At 39.4% G+C, this 13,246-nt stretch overlaps 1 protein-coding gene across 5 annotated transcripts in view; it reads right to left on the bottom strand.

The window, feature by feature from the left end:
- szt2 (SZT2 subunit of KICSTOR complex) overlaps positions 1-13,246 on the bottom strand; it is a 188,766-nt gene that overhangs the window by 86,101 nt on the left and 89,419 nt on the right. For 2 of the 5 annotated variants that reach the window (XM_084355904.1, XM_084355907.1), the window contains one exon: positions 9,492-9,542. The exons of the other annotated variants lie outside the window; for them this stretch is intronic. In XM_084355904.1, the coding sequence (XP_084212030.1) occupies positions 9,492-9,542 (51 nt within the window). The remainder of the gene's footprint in view (positions 1-9,491; positions 9,543-13,246) is intronic. 5 annotated transcript variants of the gene reach the window in all.

The raw sequence follows: 13,246 nt of genomic DNA, 5'->3' as shown, positions 1-13,246 counted from the left end.
AGAAGAAGAACAAAAGAAAAAAAGGCGTAAAATAATATAAATATTAGTAAACTTGCGAGGAGTTTTGTTATTGCAGGTATTGAGTGACTCCTCGTAGCTGGCTCCAAATCCGCTCTGAGTTCCTCCAACAGCTCCAAAATGGCGAGGCTGGATAGGCGATATGTTCTAATGATAGTTTCCTCATTCATCCCAAAAATGTTCACACGAGGGTGAAAAATGCGTTCTAGGCGTCTCCTTCTTGCAACAATAACCGCAGCCATGTGTGCGCAATTACGCATACAAACCGTTTGCACCTCCCTTTGAGACGTGGTAAATATAGACGCAGTTTCTATGAGCAAAATTGCTTTCCGGTTTGATAAATCACTTTGCGTGTGCTAAATTAATATATTTCCATTTTCTCCACCCACAACACGCACAATTGCGTGTAAACGCCCCATGTTGCATATTCATTGCTGCAAACATACTAACTGAATGCAGACGCGCTATTTTGCACCTTTGACAGACGCAACCCTTTTTGCGCACTGTTAGTAAATCAGTTTGCACCTTTTTTTGCGTGTGCAAGCAGTTTGCACACATTTTAATACACGCAAACCTTAGTAGATCCGGCCCTCAGAGTGTAATTTTATGCTCAGAGGTACCAAATTTGACACCAGAGATGGCAGCATTAACTTGGATGAGCAAATGGTTCGATGGCAAGCGAGATTAATAACGGAGAGACACAACAGCCCTGTCGGACCCCTCTAAAAAGTGAGAAGCGACCGACAGGACTCCATTAATTAATATTTGTGCTTTAGGTGCCTTGAAAAGTGTTTTAAGATAGTGAATGAATTCTACACCAACATTCATTTGAAATAGAAAGGTAGGTTCGATCCTGTCAAACGCCTTCTCAACATCCATTGATATTATCAGCCTAGGCTCTTTTGTCATCTGTGCAGAATCAATTATATGAAATAAATGGCGGACATTATCTGACCCTTGCCTATTCCTGATGAACCCAGTTTGATCTGGGTGTATTATTTTTGGCATAATGTCTTCTAATCTAGTAGCAAGCAATTCAGAGATAACCTTGTAATCTGCGTTTATAAGACTTAAGGGCCTGTAGGAGCTACATTTTTGTCTATCCTTGTCAGGTTTTGGTAATAGTGTAGTGGTAGCTAATTCGAGAGAGCTGGATGGGTCAGTCAGAGACCTGCCATCATCAATAATTATTGAATGAATTATTTCATCTGATTCCCCCTTCTTGATTTGCCATGCTAGTAATTTACCAGTTTTATTGCCGCACCCATAATAGTGGTACTTGGTCCAAGCTGAAGCTGCTTCGGCCTTGGTAGTACATAAATTATTATACTGTATTTGTTTCACAGTCAAATAATTTAAAATGTCCATTTTTTTGGTTTCCGAATGTTTTTGTTCAAGTATTCTAATTTCTTCATCTAATTTTGCCAATTCTTTTCTCCTTTCCCTTGATTTATATGAACTGTAGGACAAAATACATCCCCTCATGAAGGTCTTAAGGCATCCCATATAATTGCATTGGAGGCAGAGTTCACGTTGGAATAAGATTTATGAACGTTAGAGAAAAAGGAGAAATCTTTCTTATTAGGATTGAGAGTGCGCCAGACATCACATAGCCCCAACTCTTTTATGCCATGGTTCAAAATCACAGCTGCTTTGATGGTGTGGGTGATTTAGGCAAGGAACGGGCCATAGTTGGATTAAAGACCAAGTTAAAATCGCCACCAATAAGGCAGTGTTCCTGAGCTGCAGCAATCCTTAGGAGTAGTTCATTAAAAAAAGAGGATCATCATGATTGGGTGGCAGCCCTGTTTTGACTAATTTTACAGTACCATACAGTTCTATGAATTTATTCATTATTGGAATCAAAAGAATGGTTATGAACCACAGAAACCACCAACACTAGGCAAAACGATATGAGAAAGGAGAAATATGCAATTACTTAAGGAAAAGTGTACTTATTTTTCGCATAAATACGCTTGTAACCAATTGCTTTAATATATTATTGTACTTGTTATCACTTATCTATCATGCAAATATGCTATTTAGAATATTACATGCCCAAAACATGTATCAGGCACCAATGTTCTTGGTCTAGGAGGAATACAAAGGTGTAATGGTCATTTTAAGGACCTGACGGCCGCCATTTTGAAAATGGGGCCTTTCTTGGAGTCAAACTTTGGTAAACTTTTAGTATGTTTTTAAGTACATCTGATACTACTGTAAACCACTGAGACCATTTTTTCAGGGTCAAACCATATTTGCAGCTGACAATTATGCAGTCACTGGAATTGAGACAACAGATTCAAGGACAGACAGAAGTGTGATAATGGGGATGCTCCCCTGCATGTAGGTTGGTTTATCGTTTATTTAATTTTTTTCTCGCTCTATTCTGACTTTTAAGTAAAAAGGTACAAAACCACCCAGATGTCGGAAATAATCTATAGTTAATACTGCAGATATGGGAGACATTTAAAGGTTTTAGAATATTACATATCAAGATGTGGGAATTTGGGAGGTTTGTGGGGATGATCACTTGCAGCACCAGTGTCTATGTTACCTTAAGACTCAAAATGCAGATATTGCAGTTCTTTAGGAAGTACATTTGACAGATAAGGAGGCTATTGAACTTTAACGAAATTGGGTAGATCAGGTGTTTTATAGCTGTTTAACAGCTGTTTAACAAGTCAGAAACACAGAGTTGCAATCTTAATCCATAAGAAGCTAAACTTTGTATTGTTAAACCAGCATAAGAAAAAGGGAGGTTCATATGTGTGAAAGCCAAAATGATCTAATCTCTAAAACTAGGATTGAGTACTGCATCGAATGCAAAATTGGGGTTATTGCACTTTCTGACCATGCAACACTGATGCTTGATTTATAAGTTGGGGAGGAGTCTGTTAAGAATAGAAGATGGAGGTGTGATACATCTTTATTCCAAGACCCAGTGTTTAAAGAAATGTTAGTTCATGAAATTAAGTTATTTTTCCACTGACAAAATCAGCACCGTCTGGGATGCATCAAAGCATTTATTAGAGGTAAGATTATTGCATATTCGAGTAAAAAGAAAAAGGAAAATAGAGATGAATTAATATTGTTAGAATCCTATCTCAAAAGAAAAAGAGCTGTCATTTAATTATAGTGACATGTTGCTAAAAGAAGTGAGTAATTTAAAATGAGATATTAATGAGATTTATAATAAACAGGCAGAATATGCCCTCCTTAGGGTAAAGGTAAATGTCTATGAGAACAGGGATAAAGGTAGTGAACTATTGGCTAGGCAACTAAAACAACAAGATGCAGATCATCCCAGCCACAAGAATTGAACAAGGAGAGGTACCCATTAAGACACGTGAAATTAATCAGACATTCCAAAGGATTTATTCCAGTCTCTACTCTTCGGATACAGAGATTAATACAATCAGGACTGAACTTCCTCGGCTTTCATTTGACCAGGCACAGGAGACTGATGCACCAATCAATCAGAGGTTAGGGCTGCCATTCAGTACATGACAACAGGTAAATCTCCTGGACTAGACAGCTTCCCAAGAGAATGTTACAGAATTAACAGATGTGCTAGCACCTGTCTTGACCAAGGTCTACAGCAAAGTAAGAATGGCAACATCCATTAGATCCTGGTAGCTTCAGACTGATTAGCTTAGTGTAAGTGGACTGAAAATTGTGTCTATGAGGCTAGAAAAGTTCTACTGACATTAATCCATTCAGATCAAGTGGGCTTTGTTAAGGGGGAGGTCCTCTCCTGATAATCTTAGACTGTTACTTCATTTGATATGGTTAAATCATAATAATGATTTACCGTTGTCACAAATAATCTGATTTCCCCCTTCTTTAGGTTGTCTAGAGTCACAAAAGAGGGAGGGGATCCCCTTTTCCCTTTTCTGTTTACATTGTTTATCGAACCACTAGCAATAGCTATAAGAAAGGAAGCAAGAATTAAGGGAATACAGGCCAGCGAGAGAGAACATTAACTTTTTCTATGCGGATGACATTCTCTGCCTGGTTTCAGATCCAGCATCCTCTACCCGACCTGGGAGGCCCTAGGTGAGTTGGCATGGAATGACCCAAGACTCAATTGGTAGCCCATCTGCTCATGGTGTATCACTATTAATATCCCCTATAGTTTCACAAAGTTCCTCTGATGTTTAAGGGTTATCTAGTGTTGTACTATAGTCCGAAATTGCAACTGCTGACAAAATGTATCTGGTCCACTTTATTTTCTGTATATTCTGATTTGTATAGCAATTTTGTAAAAGTCTCTGAAATTATTTTTTATCTCTAATGGGTCTGTAGTTAAGGTGCCAGATATTAATCTTATACTATTAGTTGTTCGTTCAGCTTACATTTTCTTTATCTTTGAGGCTTGTAATTTCCCTGCTGTTTCCCCTTGGTCGTAGTATGTTTGTTCAGTCCACATTAGGCTCTTGGCTACTTTGTCAGATGATAATTGATCCTAATTGGCTCTCATTACACATAAATTACGTAGTAACACAGGGTCATTGTTATTATAAATTTCAGTCTCCGCTTTTAAAATTTGGTTCTCTAACGTACATAACTCTAGGTTGTGCCGTTTGGTTTAAGAACTTGTGTAACTTATAATTTTTCCGCTTATATAAGCCTTTAATGCTTCCCATCTGATGCTGGCTACAGTTTCATCTGTGTTTAGTTTTTTAATTATTTAATTTAATTATTTATCAATGCAATCCACAAATGTAACAAGGCTGGATCCTGTAATAGATGTACTTTTAGCCTCCATCTTGAGCAATGCTCAAACCTACCTAAATGGATCTCCATAGATACAGTTGCATGATCACTAATAACTATACTATTATTACCAACATTTTTAAACATTAGACAAAAGTTCCATAGAGATTACAAAGTAACCTTCAATTTTTCAAGAGTTTTTAGTTTAGCCTATAGTGTTTTTCCAGTTTGCACGAGTCGCATCAATTTGGATGGACCTTTCCAACACAACAATTAAAATCACCCACAATAATATAGGATTCCTCCAAGACAGAGACAACGTCAAATGGTCTTTTGAAAAAATTATGGGCTGTCCTCTTTAGGGCGATAAACGTTAATGACATTTAGTTACCTGAACAATAATATACATTCCCCGTGGATCTCGAATAGTTTTTATTACTTGAAATGGTATTGATCTGTGCATAAGGAAATCACACCCCTTGGATGAGTATTAAAGAAAGCATGAAACACTTGGCCTGGCCACCTTTTAATCAAATAATGTATGTCAGTGGCAATCAAATGAGATTCTTGTAGAAAGACTCGGCTAGATTTCAGATATTTTATCCTGTTAATTATTTGCATCAGTTTGGCCAATTTTCTTATTCCAGTTCATAATTTCAAAATTCACACTTATTAGTTTTTTTGTTTCCATATGTATTTATCTCAGCATGATATAATTATGACCTCACAAGAAAATAGATAAATAAAAAACCCACAAAAAATTAAACAAAAGTGATGCCCGTGTACAAATAAACAAGCCTCCTCACTAAGATGCCATCTTGGTCCTGTCCAAGTGACTCCCCAGGATGTATTGTTAAAGCAAGAGTCTGGCTAAGCCAGTGACTCCCAGAAATAGACTGGGATGACAACCAAGAGCAGATTGATGACGACTGAAGAGACAGTTGACAGGTTAGGTTAGCACCCCATCCTGAGTCTTCTGTGAGGAAAGACACCCAAAAGAAAGCTACGGACAAGCCTAGACCCCCAACAGGACAGGATATAACAGCAACACTGGATAACGACCAATGAACAACTATGTAAGAATGAGTGGGGCCTCAAAATCCACAAGGCCAAGATCAAATGCAGAGAGGGAGTTTGAAGCGCAGTGCAAAGGGACCAGTACTGGTGAGACACAGGAAGGGCCCAATCACCAATCACCCCACAGAGCCCAGAACCTCCAAGCCCTTCATCCCACAGCACTTGGTTATGCATCTCAGAAAAGGAAGATCAGCTGGCCCACAGCCAATAAACAGAGCGAGTGCTAGTAGTTCATCGAAGACGTCTACAACATCACACAGACTCTAGCCAAGGGTGACACAGACAGCCACACAGTATGACAACCATCATCATCGACTATGTTGCAGAGCAGTTTGGCTTTACAGAAAAGGGAAAGCCTGGGGCCTCCTACACCACTTCTGTAGGAGGCCTTCCTGTGCCACTTACAGAGTGGAGTGGCACAGAAGATAGGGAAGGGAGAGTGCCAGAAAAACAACAGCCTTCCAAACAGACCCCTTTGGCTTGTCAAACAATTGCTAGGGGACAAGCACAGTGGTCGCCTTTAATGCTCACCAGAGTAGGTCAACCATTTTCTCAAGAACACGTTTAGTGATCCACTGAGAGATCAGGCACTTGATCCCCAGAAGGCTCTCGTGAATCCACCATTCCCCAGAGTCGAGTTTGACTTAAGAGAACCCAGCCTAAAGGAGGTCCAGGAGGTAGTGAAAGGAGCGAGATCTGCTTCAGCTCCAGGGCCCAGTGGTGTTCCATATGTAGTTTATAAAAGATATCCAGAACTACTCCAACAACTCTGAAAGATCTCGTGAGTGATCTGGCAAAGAGGGAGAGGTGCTGACCAGAGGAGGCATGCTAAGTGGGTATGGATTCCCAAATGTTATACATTTCAAGAATAAAACATGCAGTGAGTGCAGCTTTTGCACACCTTAAGGTTGATAGGTGCATAGGAGAAGACCGAATGCCGACAAAATCAGGAAATAGACTACCACACACTGTCCACTTCACTTGCCATTAAGTTTATTGACAACATTGTTTCGGTACTTAGACCTTCATCAGGTTATCTTGCTAAGATTACATAAGTCAAGAGTCTTTTTCCTGAAGAATAAAACATGGAAATTATGAAAGGAAGAGGAGGAGGAGGGAGGATTAATGAGCTCCAGTAATCTGACATCTCCTGCATAAAAAGGCAGAAGTTACAACCAACCAGTCTGGTGAGTGTAGAATTGTATGGAGTTATTCTGTAGCAGCCTGCTGCCATTCGAATGTGATTTAATGAAGGTAAACACAGCGGACTGTCATACCTTATGGTGCTGAGGCAGCAGATTTATCAACATATGCGTCCTTCTGCCTTCAGATGGCTGCAGGAATTTAATGAACTAAAGGATAAGGTTTGCATATAGTGTGAAGCAGCTGTGGACAACAGTTTGCGCTTTTACCACATTAAACATTAACATAGACATATGGCTACTGGCTAAGAGGTTTATTCAAAATAGTTGTGCATTTTGTTGGGATCTACAGATATATTTGTTCATTGTGGGTTTCAAATGGACTCTGAACCGGACTCTGAATTTCCCTGGTCATCACACCTAGGTGCAAAGACTGACCAGTGACCCACTTTGTATTTTTTCTTTGTCCATGCCATGTGGCATGTCATTTTGAACCCTAGCAACCATTTTGTTTGGTTTTCCATACACACACACACACACACACACACACACACACACACACACACACACACCTGTACAAAGTACATCTTTAGTTAGATTTTGTTTGTTGTTCATGTTAAATAACAACAAATAGTTATTGAACCCCTAACCCTAAATCCCTGACCCTCTTAATGTTAAGTGCCAACCACTACTCTGTTAAGAACCCTGGAATCCTTCGACTGTTGGCATGGTCATTTTGGTTGTAGTTTTTCAATTATTAATCAGAGTTCCAAATTCACAGTTAATTATAATTTATGACACTGAAGTAAATTAATTGTCTATATTTCCCTTCAATCAGGGTGGGGCTCCTGAGGCGATCAAATGTAAATGACATCTTATTATCTAATATAATTAATAATTACAGTATCTCTGATAATCATGAATTATTATTGATGGCCAAATTTAGCCTGAATTCCCTATTAATGTTGCATAATTTATTTATATTATTATATATTTATTTCAAGAATTTAGTTTGTGGCAGCTGTGTGACAGTCCACCAGAAACAGACATGGTTTGGAGACCCACTAACTTCTGGCTATTGTAGTATTGCTATTGCAGTAGTCCAGCTGTGATTGGCTGTGATGGAAACATAACACGGGTGGGCACACCAAATGCTGCCCCCTTTTTGGCACAATGCTGTGACGTGCCTTGAAGTTAAGGATGCTTGTGCAAAAATACATCTGTCCCATCCGTCTCCGTTCAAGCAGCAATTGAACATTGTTCAGGCGAGGTTGAGTTTAAGGACGGAAGTAAAAGAAATTTAAAAAGCAACCACCGTAATATGTCACTGTCCTCCATGTCATTACCCAAGCAGTACCACACACGTGCAACTCTCAACATAGATGAGAAAGAAGTAAGGCCTGCCACAACTGGAATGAGCACACCAACAAAGACTGACAGGAGGAACGATTTAATACTCAACTTTACAACCTCATCAGGTAGCTACAACATGCTTTCACAGGTTGAATAAGGTTGATGTGTACAGGTTTACTAAGTGAAGACTAATAGCAAGTACTAGATTCAACCTAGGATTCCCTTTTTGGTAAAATTAGCAAATCTTAAACTTTCTCCTTTGGTGTAGAACTTTCAGCTATGAATGATGCAGGCACAGTCTACTTGTTTTGTTGCTTGTCTAGTCTCTGTCCATAGTGTAGCAAAAAAAAAAGTTTGACTATAAAGTCGTTGGTTGTGGTTTCTGTATATTTCACAGTTTGGTCACTGAACACTTCCCGCTTTGATATGTGTGTAAATAGACCCAGGTTTCGCTTTGTTATCATGCTCACTATGAGGTCATATCGCTGCATCAGTGATAAAAGCACAGTAGTCTGTATAAAAAACATATTAATATTCATATATTGAGCTAATTTATTTTACATTCTGGTCTAGAATGCCAGTAGATGAATCTAAATGTGGGACAGCATTTTCTGGCACATTCATGACATTCATATGTACATGACACACCAGGAAAAAAAAGAAAGGCAAACATTTTCACTGGCAATCAGAAAAGAATCAATTGCCTATTTTTAGCAGATTTAAATTCACAAAAATTCTACACATGTGAAGAGAGTTTAAGGTCAGGAAAACACAGAACTGCTTGCGACTGGCGTTATGCTGTCATGGATTAAGCAGCCTAAATGTCCAAAGAGAATAAGTCCTCCTTAAATGTTTTTAATATTTACAGAAAATAATTACATTTTCCGTCTATTCAAAATATGTATTGTGGTTGTGCTCAGGTCTTTGAAGCAGCAGTCAGTGTGGCAAAAGCCAGTCCAGAAATCCATACATTTCAATTAAACAGCAGGAAAACACTGCCTCAAACACCAAACACCACACTTCATGCACCTTGAAGGCCCATATAAAAACATATGTGCTGAGGGAAGCCTTAACAAAAGGGGGTACAGCACTGCAAAGAAATGCCAGGAGGCGTAGCTGCAGCATGGGCTTTAGTCAACACGATGAAAGGTTGTAAAGGGTTGAAGATGAATGTGGTTGTACCTTTAAACTGAGAAGGTGGGAAGAGTTGCTGAACCAGCTCCGACATGGTACCTGGGTCAACATTAGAGACACCCAGAGAACAGCATTAGGGTCATACCATGATCATTCATTCACTTCCAATCTGATCTAAAATCAGTCAACTTTTAGCTGGAAGACACTGTTGTCTCAGAGCAAGAAGGTCATAGCTTCAAAGGACCTTTTTGTGTTGAGTCTGTAAGTATCCCTTCATGTGCTGTGGTTTTCTCCCTGATTGCTCATACATCAGGTGTGATAGACTGATGATGTTTCTGTAGCTTTTACCTCATTTTGTCCAAAGAAGGAAAAAGCCAAGTACAGAGAATGGAAGGATATATCCCTGTGAAAATGACTGCAGTCTGCAATGTGTTACATTCAGCCCATTCTTCTCAATGTAGGTTCAGTCTACGACAGTGTCTTTTATGATTCTACCACAAATCAACATGTATTGTGTCAAAGAATAGGTTTGGAGATTTGGAGATTTTGGATTTCAGTTCACTTTCTGTCTGTAATCATTTTTCTTCTCCTTGAAGTGATTCCCTCTTACTGTGGAGTGTGTCTCATATCATTTACATGTGATCACATTAGTGCTTTACCCAGAAATACACTTTAAGGCCTTTGCACACCTAGTTATTTTCGTATTCACTCTTTTAATCCGCATCACAATTCGACACAGAATAGAATCGTCGAGCAGTGAAGATAATTTTGTGGTTCTCTTGCTTCTTGAACAAAGAAAAAAACACAAAATTAATCCAACTTATCCTGAAAACAAGACCACAGTAAGTGGAGTTTCAACTGCTGATAAAGGAGCTGCAGAAATATCCCACTTGCTTCCAGGTGATACTCTAGGATGTCAGTGGTCCTGTTTGATACACTGCTTTCTATAATGGTACCACACATAAAATAAATGAAACCACCCATCTCCGCAGACCAGTTGAACCTGAAGAGCGGCTGGCAGTATGTCTAAGCCAGGGACAGCTTGCCTTGCCTTTTGTGCCCAGTGGTTTTGTCTCGCTGACTCAGCATGGTGAGAAGGTGCCTGTTGAAATTCTGAGAGACTGAACTGGGTTTATTTATCCTTTCCTCAGTTCTCCTTTTTTCAGAGAAGTCTGGTACTGGTTGGACTGAACAAGTTTGGGGTATAGGCTTGAATGTTGTGACTGCTCCCGGGCACAGACTGCATAACTTTTCAGATCTGGTGGAGGGAGAGGTCTGTTTCACTGTGTGCCCAGAGTTGCCGGTAGGAGATGTCCAGGTCATTCTGGGTATTAGGCTGGCTGGTGCAAGGATGTGACCAGATGCTCCTTTGCCTCCAAGTGTTCAGTCGGTGCCTGTTAGGAGCCCAGTTGAGGGTGAGTGTGACTTCCCGTCCCGTGATGACATTTTAGGGCTTTTGGTGACTACTCTTAGCATCTTGCGGTCTGCTCTTGGGGTGAACCTGCTTGGACGGCCAGACCTGGGCATGTTGGCAGTTGTTTTGAATGTCCTCCACTTGTAGACTATTTTCCGAACAGTGGAATGGCTGATTTCAAATTCTTTTGAGGTTGTTTTAAATCCCTTAACAGACTCATAAGCTGCTACAATCTTCTTTCTGAAGGCTCCATGGCGTTCACTCTCACTTCAACAGTCAGGAGCACACCAAACTAAATGTCTGAGGTTTTAAATAGGGCAAACCTCCTTCAAAATGCTGAGTAATGATGTTCTAATCATGTGCACCTGATGTGATACACCTGTATGTGATTTTAGCCATTTTTAGTGGGAATAAATGTGGGGATGTCCCTGCATTTTTTTAAAATTACATTTTACAGAAAGTTTTAAAAAGTCTTTTCTTCAGTTTTTAGTTATATTACTTAAATCTCTCAGTATTGTTTAAATTGATATTAAATAGAGTAAAAAACACACAAGCTTTCATAGGGTTTCCTAATTTTTTCACATGACTGTATGTCCACTAAGAGGCTTCGAGAGTAAAAAACATTCATGATTTATCTGAGATACATTCTTTTCTTCAATAATTAATCTTTGAGAGGATGCACCTTCCCAGTGTGTTTAATATAGCTAAACCAAAGTCATATGCTGTAAGTATTAAAAAGGGAAAAAGGCAGCACACACTCAATTTCACCAATTTATACTGGCTATATCAAACAACATGCTAACATTTCAGCCTAGTGGCCTTCATCAGAGAATGCCTTTTCTTCCTTTCATTAACAAATCAAATATTTACAACAAATATAAAAATCCCTTTGACATGCTTATAACTGATGAGATGACCAGGTTCTATTTTAGCAAAGAATCACAGGTCACCACCTCGTTGCACCTGCCAAAGCAGAGGTTCAGTTCATTGATGATATTAGAGTAATTCATCCATGCCAGTTGGGACAGAGATACAAACTACATGTAATCAAACACAAACAATGGGAAACAGCAGACACATTTATCTGTACTATGCAGTGGAGTCATTTGAAAAACCACCTCATTAATTAGCTGACAGGAAACACAGGTGAGAGTCTAGGAACCTTCTGTTTTGCCAAAACACTGCTTCAGCTGTCTGACACTGACAAAGTTATTTCATACACCGTGCAGGGATCAGATAACATCATAGTACTGAAGCACCTTGTTCTGCAGCTGCTAAAAATAATGAGATGGAGTCAGAAGCGATTAAAAAGTAGTTAGACAGCAAGTTGAATTAGTACAGGAGCAAGAAATAAACTGTTCTTGTCAGCCTCAATGTTTACAATTTGACACAGAGAGGTCGTATTAAAGAGACACTAAAGATGAGGATCCCAAGAGAGTACGCTGCAGTGTGAAACAATGCTATATTTTAAGTTGTGAGCTGAGCTTAGTTGTAACTTCCATTTAAAAGCAGCAAAACTCTAAAATAATGTCTAACATTCAAAACATGCGTCTATATTACAGTTTTACTTTTCATTATAGTTATGGGAACTCTTCTTGCTTTTATTCATTTTATGGGTCACACATGCACTCAGTGGAAATCCATATTTGGTAAAACCACAATCCTGATCTACTGGAAAATCGAAAACTCTAAAGCAATCACATACTAAATAGTTGTTTGCCATAACAGTTTTTAAGTTCATTAAGAACTTTTCAGCAGAGGTGAAAGGAACTCAAATTCCTGACTGTAGAAGTCTGAGTTAAGGCCAAGTATTGTGACTTCAGTCCACACATCTGCCTAATACTTTTTTTATTGCAGTGAAAGGAAACAACAGCCTACTTGTATTTGCTTTGTCTTTGCTTTTGCTTAACAGAGCAAACCTACTTTAGAGAGCCCACCCAGGGTAATGTGTTTTGCAAAGGAAAATGTAGCATTGAGATTAAAGGAATAGTTCACTCTAAAACAAAATTCAGTCATTATCGACTCATGTAAATACCGGGGTGTCTGTCGCGAGTCTCGTTCATCTTGTCCGGCGCAGCTTCCGTAGTGCAATCGGCTGCGAGGGAGACTCGCGTGAACGCGGAGCGTGCCTCCGTGTAAACATAGCATAGTGCCTGTTTAGGCTAGAAAAATTTACTAAATGACGTTGTTTCGAGTAAACTCTGGATGTCGCCACTTCAGGACACTTGGATTGCACGGACAAGCAGTATGTAGGAATATTACGGAGTTTTTGTGTAGTTTTATGGACATTTTGTCCCGGGCGCCACTTAAGCTCATTATATGGATTATCGTTGCCGGACAGTACCCCCGCGAGTCTCCAGCTGCACTTTGAGGAATAACAAACTACACC

The sequence above is a fragment of the Pagrus pagrus genome (genome assembly GCF_965226575.1).
Source record: "Pagrus pagrus genome assembly, chromosome: 6".
Lineage (NCBI taxonomy): Eukaryota > Metazoa > Chordata > Actinopteri > Spariformes > Sparidae > Pagrus > Pagrus pagrus.
The sequence above is the reverse complement of the archived record's forward strand: the minus strand, read 5'-3'. Positions and strand labels throughout refer to the sequence as shown.